General features: G+C 38.0%; 1 protein-coding gene across 1 annotated transcript; it reads left to right on the top strand.

Annotated features, from left to right (window-relative positions):
- Nucleotides 1–6,825: 6,825 nt before the first annotated feature.
- Nucleotides 6,826–17,398, top strand: ttc12 (tetratricopeptide repeat domain 12). The gene is made up of 21 exons (XM_055147895.1): nt 6,826–6,877; nt 7,050–7,204; nt 7,337–7,361; nt 7,509–7,586; nt 7,667–7,788; nt 7,914–7,973; nt 8,089–8,160; nt 8,302–8,362; nt 8,816–9,004; nt 10,900–10,969; nt 11,698–11,786; nt 12,072–12,240; nt 12,705–12,800; nt 13,293–13,356; nt 13,477–13,611; nt 13,700–13,792; nt 14,091–14,159; nt 15,417–15,518; nt 15,703–15,802; nt 15,936–16,164; nt 17,329–17,398. Exons 1-21 carry the CDS (start codon nt 6,826–6,828, stop codon nt 17,396–17,398), a joined length of 2,100 nt encoding a protein of 699 aa, XP_055003870.1.
- The last annotated feature ends 556 nt before the right edge of the window (nt 17,399–17,954 follow it).

Raw genomic sequence — 17,954 nt, forward strand, 5'->3', positions numbered from 1 at the left:
ATCGACCCTGGAGTACTGCACATGTCACAAAATGGATAACATTTTTGTAAATTATCACATAGGTTATAAAGAAGAATATGTACTCTCAATTTTCGATGCCACATGGAAAAAAGAACATTTTTTTTTTTATAGGTGACTTTATGCCACTCACACTGTATATGTATAAACATGCCAATAAAAATATATATTTTGAAATATTTATAAAAATATATTGGGAAAAGTGCTGGGTTAAACCATATGTCTGATAGAGACATCAATAACCCAAAAGCCTATCCATATGCAGCCAAAGAAGGTGATGTGTCAAACTGCACAATTTACAATGACAGTATACAATGCTGCACAATAGATGTAATAGAACCACCAACCATCAAGTGAGAGAAGAGTTATGTGTATCTATTTTCTAAAAATAAATAAATAAAAATAAATAAATAAATAAAATAATATTGAAAGGCTTTTCTTCTTCTTCTTCTTCTTTTTCTTCAAATATCTGAAAAATTTGATAAAATGGGCATCGCGACAATGACCGGTGTGACCCGAGTCAACAGTGGAGACAGGCAAGGTTTGTCGCAGGGAAACGAATTTCAAGACAGTGATATAGAACAATGAGACAAGCCAAAAGCTGAATTGGAGAATGCCTCTATGACGAACAGGAAGTCGGCCATATTGGCTCAAACATTCGCCGCCGTTTTGACTTTGGGTGTCTGCGAAAAGATTCAAGCCCCTGGTGTTTGGTCCAAATGAGCTCAGATTTGGTATGTCATATGTAATGTACAGACATAAACTCACAAAAATCATCCATGTTTTTGAGATACTCCGTACGGTTTGCCCATAGCACGCCGGCGAAAAACTCCTTCATTTCCTGCTTCTTCGGTGACCTGTCACGACCACAGGCATTGTCCTAGAGAGCTCAAATTCAAATCACAATTGCATGATCCAGGACTGAATGTAATGAAATATGAAATCTAATAAAAGTGAACTCTATAGTGCCCCCTAGCATAGACAGTAAACGGCAACACTATCGAATTTTTACCAAATTCTGAGTTTAAATTCTATGCCTGATTACAAGCAAAATAGTTTATAACGGGGACATGGGGCATTTTTCACGGTTGACCAGCAGAGGTGCAAAGACTCCCCCCAAAAATAGATAAAAAATGATTACATCCACAGGCTTAGTCCGAAGTTGTTGAAATTGGAATCATTAAAGGTTGTATGGAGGATTTTTTTTTGTTTCAAGTTGTCAATGATAGCATTATAGAGGTGCAGTAGCCTTGTAATTATGATGACCAAAAAAAAAGAGAATAAAAATTCATCAACTCTGGATGTGGTGGAGCCAGCTAAACATTTGCCAATAGATAATGACACTGCCTCGTTATCTGTTAGCTGACAGGCTGTCAATCAATCTCCCTATGTTTCTAGCGTGACTTGCCTGCGCGCCGCCGGTATGTGGTTTACGTACGCCTGTCACGCAGTCCACAGACGCAAGCCGCACAGACGCTGTTTACTCCACCAGCGCAACAGTTCTTTTTTTGACCTATATCTTCCTCGCAGTTAGCACAAAGTTTGTTGCAATGGCGACAAGAATCCAGGAGCAGATCGCCGCAAAAGAAAGTCCGTTTTTGAGATTGCTGAAAGAAGAAGAGAAGGGGAAAAGCAGCGAAGCCAAACTAAGGTGATTCTTGAAGATTCATTCCAGCGATGGCGCAACTGAAGCAGACGCAGGGTCTAAAGACTGACGCACTGGTCGCCAAATTACTCCTGGACAGGTCACTTCTGCTTATTATGAAAACGTACTTTATTTCCAAGAGCTAGACAAACGTTTTTCAGGACACGAAAGCGATATCCTATGTCTGAAAACGTAATTTTCAAGGCAAAGAAAGAGTCCGCTTGCTGCTGCTTGTTGTAGCTAGTTCATTCGCACTGAATCTCCGCGCACCCTTCTCTGCACCCCTTTCCTGCTCCTGTCCCCGCTGCCCGATCCGCTCTTCCCCCTGCTCCTCACTTCTCCGGGCACGGAATCTCCGCGTACCGCTCCCCTCTCCTCTCTCCTCTCCCTGCTCCCCGCTCCGCTCTTCTCCCTGCTCCTCACTTCTCGTCCGCGCACGAAATGTCCGCACACCCGCTCCCCCCGCTCCTCACTTCTCCGCCTTGCCTAACCAACACTGTAGTTAGTTGTTTACAAGTCATTTGCAGCGCACCGGCTGTAAACAAACCTGTTTCTGGCGTAAGGAGGAGGCGTTTCTACGTAGGGAGCTGTAGGGGAGGGGGGGTGGTTTCACGCATGCGCAACATTTGAAAAAGGACAAACAGTCGCTGGATTTCTCGTTCTTTGGAAAATCCTCTATACAACCTTTAATGCGTGATTTTGGTCTGATTATAATACGCTATAAAGTATATGAAAAGAAAACACTATAGCGCCCCCTTGCATAGACATGAAACGTCAACATTATCGGACTTGTACCAAATTTATGGATTAAATTCTATGCATGATTGTGAGCAAAAAAGTATATTACGGATATTGGGCATTTTCACAGTTGGCCAGTAGGGGCGCAATGACTCCTCAGAAACATTTAAAGGTGCATTATGTAATTTTTGTAATGGACAAGGTGTTGGCCAGGAAGAGAGAAAGGCATGCCGGGGGGGTTGTGAGTCCCTGGCGGTCGCATGGGAGGGGCGAGGGCCACCATCGCTGTGAGCGGCTTTAATTATTATTGTATTCTCATAGACTCTTTTCTATTGGGTTGCCAATGGCTATGGAAGTCCAGTTTTTTTTTTGTTTTTTTTTTAACTGAAGCTTCCCTAGCTGCACACCAAAACTTTATGTGAATAACTCATATAATTAACAACAATAATAATACATCTGTTTACATAGTGCTTCTCAGTAACTCAGACACTTTTTAAACTGATATCAGATACTTCTGCTTTCCCAGAATCACATACTAAAATGCTGATACTGGAAATATCCCTACTGTACACATTGTATCTCCTGGAACATTTATTACCACAGTACAGTGTTTACTTCTGTGTTCTCTGAAGCCCAGCACTTGTTTGCGGTTAAGCCTTGCTTCCATAGAACATTTCATTATCATTTTTTGAAATATGATATGGCACTTACAGTTCTTTGTAAATGGCTAAATAGTTTTTGTTATCAAAAAGCCAATAAATATGGCTTTAAAACTTAAAATATTGTAATAACTCTTCCACAGGGAACCCATACAACCCTTACATTCTCGAGGAAAATGGTCATTTGACCTCCTTAATGCTTTGGAGTTTAGAAAAAATAGTTGTTCAATATAACAAAATTGATAACTAAACAAATTAGACTATAAGAAAGTGATTATGCAGTGTGTGTGTAAAGATAAAAATATAATTTTTATATTTTATAAAATGGTCTCTGTTGGCTTTGAGTTAGCCTTCATCCATACCTCCTTACATGTGCTCAGCATCAGCACCCACACAGCACACATTATGCCGTCAGGTTATGTCTAGTCCGCGCTGTTCAAATGACAGTCTGCTCACTGAGAGCTGTGTTTACATTGTGAGGGTGCTGGTGGATGCCTCATGACTTTCAGCTGTGAACTCAGAGGTGTTAGCCAATGGTCAGGTTCAAGGTCACACGGGAGCCAGGTAATGGAGGTGGCGCATGCAATTTAACAGTTGTATATAGAAGAGGTGAACTAGGGCAGAATGTATGCTGGGGGACCTATAATTTATTGTCCAGGACTTCAGGCTTGAATCCAAAATATCCATGACCCTGTATTGCACTTTAAATGTAAATTGTTAAAATACAGCTGTCTTACCTTGTAATTTGTGTCGTTATTATAGTGTTTATTGTTATGCATTGAAATGTGCATTCATGGAAGTTGATTATAATGACTGAATTAAATATGGCTCCATTCATTCCCTACTTGCTGGATACTGCAGCATATCACTGGAACTATGGGATGGAGTAATGCACAGGAAATATATGATGGTGTTTACCCTCTTGACTTAAAACATGTAGGCTGCCAGTTAGATTTGCAAAAATACACTTAACAGGTCTGCATGTAAGTTCAGAAAGCTAGGCAGGAGTTTTTTTGTTGTTGATGTTGTTGTGTAGTTTTAAGTTGTGTAACTTGCACTAATGGAAAGTCAGATTCCTTGGGCTCTTCTAAGACAGATAGGGGAGCATTTAATCAATCACTGCATTATCCTTATTACACAAGACATAATAGCCCCAGCAGCTGCAGGAAATTTTAAAAGTCTCAATAGGCTCCACTGTTGTCTTCATACACACATTTTTACCCAAACTTGAACTTAAAATTAGGGCATATGTGGTTATAAATCAAATTCCATTGAAACTTATGGATGAAAGCTTCAATACATACGAACACAAGAGACCCCATTGTATTCATGTTGTTGACTGCATTCTTTGAACCTTCTGCCAAAAAATGTCATAATTACCAAGACAGAACTGTTTAGCATCCTGTAATGACAGCGTGCTCAACAAAATAAAATAAGTTAATCCATTTTGTGTTAGGTCTGTATAATGATATTATACAGTTAATTGTTGGAGGGGGATTAAACATTTAAGTGTTATTTTTATGTTTCTTTTGCTTTAATACAGTGTTGACATTTTGAATTTGATGTATTCACATTTAACTTACTTGTCTTTATCACAATTGTAAATGGAATTTCGTTAATTTTCCTCAACCCTTATATTCCCTATACGTAAGGCTTCATAATAAAAAAAAAAAAAAAAAAAAAAAAAAAAAATTGCCACTAGGAGGCAATGTGGGTCCATAATGTAAAAGAAACATCTTCTAGTCCTTACCGTAAACAACAGAGCTTGACCTCTTCATAGGGTCACTGTTTATAGGTGGGTTGTAATTATGTACTATACTTTAAAACAGTTTGAAAGATATTAATTTTATTAAGTTAAGCTATTGAAAATATTTCTATAACATATGACATAAAAGCAAAACTCGTGTTATTGCAAAGTTGAATTCATGTTTTAGCAGTGAAGAAAAAGCCCACAGATGTGCAGCTCGTCGATCAAATGTGAATATGCAGTTCAGTTACATTTAATGTATTTATCAAAAGCAATTACTTAAAGCTCAACAGCAGAGATACTTTGCTAGATTATAGCTTTGGAAACTAATTACCATCTGTCGTTAAAGCGTTTCAGAGTAAAATGGTGCCTACTTATTACCTATGTATTCACACACATCACACAATAAATTCTCACATTTAAAATCAGTAATTTTCATTTATGAACTTGGCTGCATTACCAGATGATGAATTAGTTCCTCCATATCATTGCATACTATAAGAAAACAGCACTAATAGTTGCAAATTATTAGGGCGACAGGCTCTCTGCACTTCTTGTAAAGTCTATACTTTGTCATGGCAGTTAAACGGATGTTCAAAGATCTGAGCTGGTGTGATGGAAAATTAAGGCAATCCAGAACTATAGCCTACCTTTGGACTGGTACATGGGTCAGAGATTCTCATGGGAAGATCATAATTCTGCAGTCACTATGTCTGATTAGAAGTCTGAGGTCACGAAACAGGTAAGAGGTGAGTAGATGAGCTTCAAGGGTTGGCTATGGTCATCTCACTCACTAAACATTTTTTTTTCAGATGATACATGTTTTTAAGTGGGTTAAATGCAGATCAAAGGCAAGTTAGAGAGGGTCGGCCAATATAGACAAGCACAACATGAACAGACACTTTACACTTCAACTGCAGGCATTCTATCCATGTTAGCAAGTAGGCCATAATGGTGAACCAGTGGAAATTTAAGACTACAAGAGAGCAATAACTCAAAAACTAACTAATATTCTGAATAATGTATTGTTTGACCAACGTAAAACATAACATATTGTAGTAATAATATGGCACCTCTGACCCCCATCAGTTGCATAAGTTACTAGACAAATGTCAGGGATCAAACTCCCCTACCTCTTTGGATTTGTGGGCAAGAAGTTCAGTCTCACCTCACATTCTGTTTCTTGTACTCCTCCTGTGGTAGTAAGTATGATCTTGACCTTCACCAAGATGGTCCTGATGGCTTGAGCGCTGGACTGGAGTGTGGGAGTAACAAAAATGGAAGACTAGGCATTCATTTTAGATTACACAAACATGCATGAGTTTTTTGTCATGATAGGCTGACTGCACAACAGTTCTAATCCCAGTGTCAGCATGTTGCTGTTAAGGAATCAAAGGCAATTTATTCTTCAAAATATAACAATTAAGCAAAGATCTAATCTCACCTAACAAATTCCTGGTTTTCCTTATCCAGGAGAAGTGTTTTAGGCTATATGCAATGAACGGTTTCACATGAACTGTATCATCTAAGAGCTGTCACTCCTTCAGCCTAAAAATATTTTAATTCCAGTCTACATTATGACAAGTCTCAGCAACACCTTAACGAAGATGATGTCTAGGAGCAGGTACACTGGCGCTTCTTATCCTTCTCCAGCATCAGATAGCCTACATCTGATGAGTGTGATGAATGCACTCCTGCAGCAGCTCATGTATACGGTTGCTTTAACCTTGCCTAATTACAAAACACTATTCCAGCGAAGAGGGCACTTCTAACATAAACAAACACAAACACACATTTTTATGCTAATAAGTAGCTAAGCAGCGTTTACAGGGGATACTCTATGGTGGTCCTCCGCTGATCGTGCAGCCACAGTCTATAATAAAACCTCGGTGGGCGGAGCTAGGCTCACTCATCACCATGGGAACCGACAACAAGCGACATTTTAGCACGCGGTAATTGGCAAACTTTTGTGAAGCTAGCTATATCCTTTTGTTTTTTACACACTTTAACTATTCAACATGGACCACTTGCAAGACATTGAGAGTTTTTTGAATAACGTTGACAAAATAAGTAAGTAACTTACGGGAGCCTTGTTTTATTGTATTATTGTGTGTATTATTAATGTTTTGTTGTGTTAGTTAACTTGCATCATATTGATTGTGCAATTTACGTAGCTAGCTAACTTAGATAAATAATGGTGATATCTAGCTTGATGGATAATTTACGTTAAACTTTATTTCAGGCGAGCTTGTGCAGAATCTTAACTCCACAGACACTGGCATACAGCAAAAAGCCATAGAAGAAGCTGACCGCCACATCGCTGCTTCGCGTGAACCGTGCAAAACAACATTCAGCCACATTACAATCAATCCAGTGCCACCCCTCCAGGCTCCCACGGTAAAGACTCTGGCCTACTTTCTTTTCTTTTTTTTTCTTCTCTTGTGCTCATTATTTCGTCTGTCTGACGTCACTTGATTGATTGATTACAAAGCAGCGTTTATTGATAAGTATTCATTTTCTCCTTGACAGAGTGCCACGCAAGATCAAAGTCCAGGTGGGAATATTATGGAGGAATGTTATTCTTTTTTTTTTTTAAATGCTCTGTGGAATGATTTGTTTTCACGTCTTATTCAACTAGTTGGATTTTTTAATGATTTAGGCTACTTTGAAAAATATATTTTTTTAAATATATTTTTAACAGAGAATTTTATGAAAACAATAGAGAAAGATGCTGAAGACAGGGAAAAAAAGAGGACGGAAAAGGAGAAAAGAGCAACTGGTTTGTAAAAATGTAATTTTAATTTTTCTTTTTTTTACATATTCTTTTAACTCTTCTACTCATTTGTATGGCTTTTACAGCTCTCAAAGACAGGGGCAACAAAGCTTTTGCTCAAGAAGATTATGAGACGGCTGTGAAATATTACAGTGAGGGCTTAGTTGAACTAAAGGACATGCAGGTTTTGTACACCAACCGAGCGCTAGTGAGTATTGTCCACAAACGAAGTTAAGTCAGTCTAATAACATGTCCTTAGTTATTTTCACATGTGACAGAATTAGTGCTTAATGATTTATTGATGATTTCTTTGGTATGTTTTGTGACTATAAGGCATATATGAAGCTCAGCAAGTATAAGGAGGCTATTTGTGATTGTGAGTGGGCATTAAAGGTAAGATGTTTTTTTTGTTTTTTTCAAAATTCTAAGTCTTTTGTATGTATGCATGAATGTATGTATCAATGTATATATGTATATTTGTACGTATGTATCTATTATTTTCTTGTAGTGTAATGAAAAATGCATTAAGGCTTACTTACACATGGGCAAAGCATACCAGGCTCTGAAAAACTACAATGAGGTGAGTGGAACTGACATCTCAACAAACTACTTGCAAATGATTAATATATCAAGAAAATAGTGAAATGACTTACAACAACATATAGCAGGTCAAAGAGTTGTATGTGTTACAAGTAAAGGGCAAAATCCTTTTTCTTTTCAGTCCAGGAAATGCTTTGAAAAAATAGTGGAATTTGAGCCTGCAAGAAAGGATATGATAAAAGGTAAGTTTTCTACTACGGTACACCAGTTTACAACATTGTAACAGCAAAACAGTGACATCTGAGAAAACAATTTTCATGTTTCGTGTAAAAAGTCCTGTCGCCATTTTTAAACTTTTCTGAATTCTTTTTGGCTACCTTAGCCTTTTTCAAATATATTCCGCTGGTGCATTGGGGAGTAAAGCAGTTGGCATTTGCACTAAAGTGGGTTAGCTGCATAGTAAATAGTTTAGCCTCTTTTCCATGGTGTGGTAATGGTGTGAGATGGAAGGATTACCATCACCATGCCACCAAGAAATAACATATTTAGGAAACATTATAAGATGATTAGTTAAATCTCAATAAGTTTGTCTGTACTGGACCTTTAAAATGGTAGCACATATTTTCATAGTGTTATACATGCATACATACATATTTAGGATTACTTATTTTGTTTTCTTTCGGTTGCACAAATAGGATACCTGCTACAGCTTGATTTGGATGAAAAGCGTGATGTTCAGGAGAACAGTGCACGGCAGGACTTTGACATGAGAGAATCAAAGGCCATAGCTGTGTCCCAGTTGTTGGAAAAGCTGTCAAGGTCTGGTCATGGGCTAGTGTGGTATTGTGAGGCTCTCAAGTGTCTAACACACACTGTAACCAACAGTAAGTGTTCTTTTTGCAAGTTCATTGACCCTGTGCAGAGCAAGTGTCTTTTCTCACTTTTTGCACTTGCTCTTTAATAACCTGCTTCACTGGTTCACCAATTTTCTACTCCTGTGGCTTCATGAAAGCCAAAGATGGGCAATGAGGCTATAATGGTACCGGCGAGAAAAAAAGTGGATTATTGTACTACCTACATTATACACTATAGGGCACATTTTTTTCTGCTAACCAATGTAGGCACTCAAGACAAAACCTGGATTACACTGGTGAACTGAAATAGACTCCAACAAACAAAATCCTCCAATTGAGGGAGCATAAGTGCATTTGTTACAATGCATTGGTTTTATTTGATGAAACTGTCTTTGCTAATGTGACTGGCACCTGCTGATTTGATTTGTGGAATGTTTCAGTTCCTCTAGTGGCTTACAGTGAACAGGCTGATACCAATGTAATTTAGTTACAAAACTGCTGTGTGAGGGGCCCCAAAACCTCTAATGTCAGCAATTATATCATGTAATTGTGTTTCAAATGACTAGTAATAAGAATTAGGAGGAGTCAAGGGGCTAGACAGAGTTTTCTATAGTGGTGTGAAGGAGTAGTTATGTGGAATGACAGCAGACACGATTAAGCCTTCAAGGTCTGTCCAGGGTGAAATAAAACATCTGATGCTTGTCTCATAACCGTATTGACTCATAGCATTTGTGCTTTCCCTTGTACACTCATTTATGGGTCAGTGAATCTTTCTGCTGTCTGCCAATGAATAGGTCCAGAGAATAACAAAATACAGAAAGTTCTAAGTACATAAAATGAATGGTGAGTAAAAGTACTTGAAAAAAATGTTGGATATTGGGCTTTATTTGAGCAGTTTCAGCTAGTTGTTGATTGACCTAGATTATTCTCTCTGTTTCCTTGATATTGCTGATTTGATTCAACATATTACATATACATATATTACATATAATATATATTACATATAATACATACTTTCTGTTTGACAAACACATTTTTATTCCGAGTTAATATATAGAATTCATAGTAGCCTGAAACCAGTGAAATATTCTACATCACATGTTGTGCTGCTAGCAGAGGGAGAATGTCAGTAATTTTGAAAAGTTAGTGAGGCAAAACTCAGCATTATGACCACTAATTATAGGGAACTTTTATATTTGGTGTATAAAAGTATTGAAGGTGATATTTGTTTATCAAGTCCTTTAAAATGGGCCACTGTTGCGGTGTGCTCCCTAATCTCTTGTATTTCAGCCCCTACTCTGTCAACTGCTGATATTTTTGTACGTTTCTGACCCAACAAACAACTATGAAGCCAACCCCTGCTATTAAATTTCTTATCAGCATTTGCCAAAAGCAACAAATCACTGAGTGCAGAATTATCTAAAAATGCATCAAGGTCAATGCCCTTCTCTCTTATGGTTCATTATTTTGCTTTATAATGAACAATAACCAGTTGTTAGTAAAATGGTTTGTGATTATGAAATGTTTTTGTTAAAACTAAGTATAACTTTTCCATTAAACGGTCATCGGCAAGGGCTAAATGGGCTTGAACCTGTTGCCCAGCCAAGTTGTCATAAAATGCTCCTATTAGTTCTCCATAGCACATTTCTGGTTAATTTGTTGAAGCATATCCCATTCTTGGTATCACAACACATTTTTTAAACTGTTGTTGTTTATTATACCTAGAAATATTGAACTACTTCACTCTGTTGGCATTAATTATTACTACTATACAGTCACTAGTACTCCCTAAGAATGTATTTTATTTAGTGTTGTTCCAGTCCTGGCTGTAAACCAGCAAAACCACAACAGAAAAGTGGGGCTCTATTGAGATGATTTATGGCTTTCTGTCCTTTCACACTTTGTGCTGTTCCTTTTCATAACAGGTACTGCCCAGACCCTTTTCAGGCTGAACAATGGCTTTAGCATCATCAACGACAATGACATAGTCAAGAGGTAAGCAGAGTGAAGGGATAGGTAGCTGTGCGGCCTCAGAGGAGCTTTGACAGATGGATCTAGGGACAGGCACATACCCAGACAATGATGGTTGAAACTAGGAGATCATTCCTCCTTCCCTCTCCGTCTCTCGTACCACTCCACACTTCTGCTGTGTTGTTTGTGCAATAGGCCAAAGACAAAAACAAATCACATTCAAGATAGAGATGGACAGAGAAATGTCTCTTAAAAGCAAGTTTTAAAGATACAAATAATGACTTCCACAGTTTTCTAGATTTTTAAAAATACTGATACATTTCTCACTGTAATATAAGGAATTTTGTATTAATTGCGAGAACCATGTATCATGCTTTGATTTTTTGTCAACTCTACTGTCTAGACTGCCACTTTTGAAACCTAAATGTAAGGTGGCCAAAATTGTACAGTGAAATGTATGTGGTTATTGAGCAGAATAACCATATCTTTATTCCTAAAGTCTAACTACTGTCATCAATTTACTTCTGTTTGTTCCATGACCCTTTTTGACACAAGAGTGGTAATTTTCCTCTTCAGCCCAATCATCTTGCTTTTGCCATCACTACTGTCAAGACCAAATTTTTGCCAGTTTTACAAGTTGTAGTTACTCATCAACGTAGTGGACAAACAGCTGTGGCTCACTTATGCTGTTAGTTATCATTATCGCATCTGAGCTAAGTGTGTATGTGTGTGTATCTTGTCTTATTTTACAGCTGCCTGTTGAAAGGATATACCGATCCACTCAGCCAGGAGCTTTGTGTGACTGTTCTGAAATTATGGCAAACAATCTGTAGTGAAAATGGTAGGTAGTAGCACCAGTACTGCATATTCTAATGATTTGTATATGAAGGTAGCAGTAGCTTTTTTGGTATAGACACAGTTTGATTCCTACTACAGGAATATTTACTGTAAAGCACTGGGTGGCAGTCATGACTCAGTTCCAATCAGCCCCAGGGCCATTACGTTTTCCCAACAAGCTTACATTTGTGTATTCGATGGAGGAATGCAAGTGGAATGGACTAATGTAAAGCCCCTGAGAAGCCTGTCAGACTTTTTAGTAACATCTTTGTTAAAAATTCTTTTCCAGATGAAAACCAGAAGACCTTAATGGCATGTCCAGTGTTCAGGAAGTCCATAGCAGAGTATTTGCTGTCTGATGATGGGGCAGTACAGAAAGAATGCCTGAGTTTACTACTTTTATATTCACAGACACCACGTGGCAGACAGTTGGCTGTTGACAATCTGGATGTGCAGATGTAAGACCTCTGATATTCTCTTACAGAAACACAGCTGTTGCTTTTCATTTTAATACTCCCAGAGATGGACTAGTATGATTGTCATTATCTGTACTTCATATATGATACAATTAATAGTAATATTACTATAGTATGTGTAGCCATCTCTATAACATTATAACTGCGTCTAAATCATTTTAAGTTCAAGGCCTAAATAATATTATCTGTACATTGCATATGAGACAATTTAATGAAATGTGTGGTTGATTTAATTGTAGTATTACTCTGTTATGGCTTCATTATTAGATTAATCTTCTACTGGTTCTAAGGGGCACATGATAATTATCTGTGTTCATAAAATTCAGGGAAATCCGCATAATAGTTTATTAGGAGCATGGCATTTTATCTTTACTTTAACCTTTACCCTTAATGTCTCTTTTTGATCTTATTTGCTGTAAAACTCTTGGTTTCCTGTGGATCTAAAGGTTAGCCAAGAACCTCATGGCGTGCTTCTCAAAGCCCGGGCAGCAGCAGGAGGACACAGCAGTGAACATTTTGGAGAATTTTGCATCAGAAAATAGGTACTGCTTTTACAAGAGTCTGAGAGTATGTTCAAAGAAAAAAAGCTGAAACAAGAAACTTTCAAATATATTGTACTTTTGTTCATGCTAAAGGAGTTAAGAGACACACTTAGGAGATATGAGGTTTTGGTGGAAATATTTGCTCTCTGAATGCTAATATGTAAATACCATTGGTGTGAAAATAGACTCAAAAGACAGCTCAGGCTCCAAAACACAGCAGGCTGTAAGTCATGGTGCTAGGCAGTGAAATGCTCAGATCAATACTCTCTGTCTAAAGCTCAAAGGACTGGTCTATTCTATCGGAGGTTTTCTACTTTCTGTTCTCATGTCAATGTGAGACTTTGATCACATTTTTTTTTCTTGATCTAGTTTTGAATCCCTGCGGGATCTCCAATAGATGTTCAATACCGGAACACTTTTAAATATCCAACATACAGTATCCTCTTCAACTGCAGGTGCTAATGCATCACACTATTCTTATCTGTATTCCAGATTTTGTTGTCTGTTGAGGCCTGGTTTAGTAGAAGCTGTCATGACTCCTTTTACTACCATACTGGTAAGTAGTGTATATAATGCATACAGACAGTACTGTACATTTCACATTATATTGTACAGATATGTATGTTATTCTGTGTGCGCGCGCAGACAAGTCACTTTGAAAAACCCTTTATTTCAGACAAATATCAACAAATCCCATCAGCCTGTTCTCCCGGCATTGCTATCGGCCATCAGCTGCTTGGCTCGAGATGACATCATTCGACACAAACTATCTCATGACTTAGATTGCTGGAAAGCTTTTCTGGTTGCTATTGTAAGTGAAGAGAAAAATTCTAATGGCTACATTTTCTTGATTTAGTTGTCACGCAGTGTACTGTTAACCTCTCTATTGTTTTCTATAGAAAGAGTACACAGCATTTGAATACAAAGGTATTCTTTACCCTCTGCTTGGATTGATGATCAACCTTTCAGCCCACCCTTCACCTGCTGTTCAGGTATAATACAGCTGGTCTGTGCTGCAGTCATGGGGTAGGATCTCAGATTCACTGTCATTCATGTTGAATTAATATCAATTATTGATCAACATGATTAAATCAAACATGTTTTATTTATCTTTGTGCCATAATAAGTAATATGCAAGTTAGTAAACATGTTAAGTCCACAGAGCGTGCAAGAGGTGAATGTGAAAAGGTCATAGTGCAGACTTGTGTGTACAATAAAGTGTGATGGCACCTATTCAAATGTGAAATGTATGTGAAAATTGAATAAGGCACCAGTAGCTGTGTTTTATAGGAGCTTGCGGTGTCTATCTGTGATAGCTGTCTTGGCATGTTGACGGACAGTGATGGTGAAGTGGTGATGGTGAGTAAACCACAAGAGGGACACATTCTTCTTCTTTTAAGACGCTGAATCCTTTCATGATTTTCAGCTGATGAAAGACCAGGTGCTGGAGTCTGTAAATAACTGTCTTAACAGTTTCACACTGTGTGCAATGCCCCCAGAGCCCTTTCCCCCATCTGTCATGCTTCTTTATTTAAATATTCATTATTCTAACACTTATGCTTCATTATTTCCCTTTTCATTTAATTTGTTAATTTATCTATTTTATTTTTCTGTTTTTGTGATGGATTATGTTTTTAAAATAACTGTTAAGCCTTCCTCTAGTGGCCATCTGACATAACAAACACTACCATCATTTTGCCAATTTTAAATGAAAAACACATTTTCCTTGTTCTTCAGCACAGACTATAAACTCATAACAATTTATTTGGATATTTCTGTAGTTTCAGTCGGCCATACAAGTGCATGAGCTGATTATAAGTGACACACTGCAACTAGAACATCCTGCAACAGAATGTAACTTGTTCTGGGTGAGAAGTTATCAAGTCACTCTTAAACACTATTTAATTTGTTTGATGGTATGTTATAGTACCAGAATAAACAAGCAAAGCTTTGTTCATTCACTTTGGTTGCAGCTCATTGTAACTAGAATCAATAGTTGGGAGATCATCAAGGTTACAGACATGTCCTAGTCATACGTTCTCATGAATGCTCAGGTCTTTTACTTGCAGCTTCAGTTTCAGTTAAGGTTGCAAGTTATTGTCACTTATTTCAGCTGAATTTCACTTCTTGACAATTTAACCTTTTTAGACCTATAATTTTAGAGATAATTTTGAAAATTCAAAGCACATAAAGTTGACACCTAAACAGCTATAAATAAATGAAGCTTTCTGATTGAAAATACAGCCCAGACTAACTGTACACATGTTTTCCATGTATGTAACTGTTGCCACGTTATTGCACCTCCAGTGTAATCATAATACATTATGTATTCAGTCAACAACACTGTGGGAGAATAATGCTATTCCATTTATGTAGCCTCACTATCCACTCACATTTTTTATGTTTATATTTAATATTGTGTTTTTAATGTTCCATGACTTCATGTGCTTACAACAGTGGCATAATATAGGAGCACACTTTTGGACTACCACCACATTCACACAGACATGAAGGGAAGTGCCTTGTCCAATGATCCAACAGCATGAACTGCCCCGAGCTGAATTCAAATTGAACTTTTACCTGTAACGTTGCTGCATCCTCTATCTGTCCCTCCAGAGAGCCACAGGGGTTCTGAGCCATGTCCTCCTGCAGTCGTCCGAGGCGGTCCAGTGTGCTGTCCAGAGAGGAGTGGTCAGGAACATGCTGCTGATTTTAAAGGTGCTACAGTAAATTAACATGTTATTATAGGAAAAGATGGCTACAGCTGCCACATTACATATTTTTCTTTTTTATTGATTTCTCATTGCAAATACCTAGTACTTGCGCTTGTGCACTATGTAATTCAGAGCTTGTAAAATTCTCCCTTTTTACCAACTTTTATTATTTTTGCTTGGACATACAGGGAACAGGGCAGACTGCCACGAAGTATGCCATAAGGACTTTGACTGTGTGCACTGCTGCCAATCAGTTGGCCCGTGAGGAGCTTGTGAAGGCTGATAAAAGTAAGACATGATTGGAATGCTCCAAATTTCTTTTACCACTTCAATTATTAGTTGGCCCAATATGTAGATGAGTTTATGTTTACAATCAACATGCCTACAAAAACCTAGTGCTCATATACTTGATGTTTCACAGGGTTGTCCATTTTGCGTCATTTACTGGAGTCCAGCTGTGATGAGGTTGTCTGTGGAAATGCTGCCCTGTGTGTGGCCCACTGCCTTGAGTTGGCTGGAATTGCGAGTAACCTGCTAGGCACCGACGTTGTGCTTCTGCTGCTCCGCCACGCTGCGGCTGACACCAAGACAACAGCTGTTCAAAAAAATGCTGCTATAGCTCTGGGGAAACTGTGCAGATCAGAGCCCAGGTAAAATACCTATCTATGAGAGGTCATGATGGTCATGGAGGTCATGGTTACATCAGCAAAGGTAGCCTGGAGCACTTAGATCAGCACAAGTGATCTGAGCCATAGGATAAAGAGAGTATACACTATACACAAATATGGTGAATAATGCAGATTATGTATGCTGACAATATATCAGGCGGCAAGTCAACATTTTCTTCTCACTTCATCGTGTTAAATAGGCCAAATTGTGATCATGTAACTGCAGTATCTAAACTGCAACACATTCTATCTATGATCTATCTATTCTATCTATCTATATCTCCCAAAAGAATAAAGCCAGCTGTAACTGTAGCTAAGACTCCAGATAAAGTTAACAGTGGCCCTTGTTGAAAGCTCAAAAATACAGTGCATGGCAGTAACTTTCAAGTGGGGTTATATTTAGGATAAGAGAATAGAAGGTCTGAGAGTAAGACTAATAAAAACAGGGTGATAACGGTATGCCATGGTTGTATTACTATTCAAATGCATCTGAATTCACAGAGTACAGTCTATTGCAGCAGAAACACTGAAAAATAGGTCAACTATGGAAGGGTTGTATTTTTGAACATTTACAGCTTCTTTATTAAGATACCTGTTATGGCAGATATTAATATCTCACACAGCACTGTAATCCTTCTGTGCATTGTTTGCTTGAATTCATCTTTCTGTCACCTGAGAGGGATTGCTTGACATCACATGTTACAATAATAAACCATTTGACTGACTGGTATCAACAACTCTTAAATTGTGCTTTCCTAAAGTCACCATGAATTTTGTGTGGCAATAAGGAGTATTTTTTGCATCAAAAGTTCTGTAACTCAAATTATGCAAATAGATCATGATCAGAAGCGTAAAAACAAACACTAGTGAGTTGGCTCTCCAGGCAGTTTCTGTTACAGCTGTTTAATGTGAATATAATTGGTGAAGTGCAGTGTCCCAAACAATAAAAGATGTAAGATTATCTTTGTTCTGAAAAGTGCTCTACTCAAACACTCCAGGCGATTGTTCTCCTGTGGCAGTGCTTAGAATATGTTGATCTTCACATCGCATGCTCTAATTTCCAAGACGTTAGATTCAATTACCCTCCAACCCACTCAAGAAGCCATCAGTGTGTTTCCAGCTAATTCTGTGTTTCTTCACCTCCAGACATATGCATAAACTTCGAGAACTACACGGCCTTGAGATTTTGCACTCCTGTACGAAGCTCCTCGCATGAATACTGATGCGTTACAAGAGCCTGACTGTCGTTGCTCCTGTTCCACTTTGTATTACCAACATTGTTTTAATAATTACCTATTTCAATGTTCAGTGTGGAAACCAAGGTGACCTATTTCTACAGTATGTAAAACATGTTGAATGCAAATTGTTCATACAATCTAACAATTTATTTAATATAGCTGCTAATGTATTCGTTTACATAACCCATGCCAGATGAGTTTAACATGATTCTGGTCTGTCCTTGACACCTCCTATGTGTTTGTGTACAGTTCATCTCTATAAATACTCCACATGTGGTGCAGCAGTTGTCTCAAAACCTTTTTTCCACTGTTCAACAATAATCACAGCCAATGGCTGTTGTATTTAAATTATATGTGTCTATTCAGCTGTATCTTGTGCTTCACAAAACAATACTGAATAAAGCCTTTTGTTGGACTTTTAGCTTTGTCTGGTGTGTTTCATTTATCTTCATTCCTACTGTCTGTTGTGATCCAGTTCAAACATGGGCCACTGGAGAGTTGGGCCTAGTCAACACGATAACACAAGGCTGTCCA

The sequence above is a fragment of the Boleophthalmus pectinirostris genome, unplaced genomic scaffold (genome assembly GCF_026225935.1).
Source record: "Boleophthalmus pectinirostris isolate CB_2022bp ecotype Guang Dong unplaced genomic scaffold, ASM2622593v1 HiC_scaffold_9, whole genome shotgun sequence".
NCBI lineage: Eukaryota > Metazoa > Chordata > Actinopteri > Gobiiformes > Gobiidae > Boleophthalmus > Boleophthalmus pectinirostris.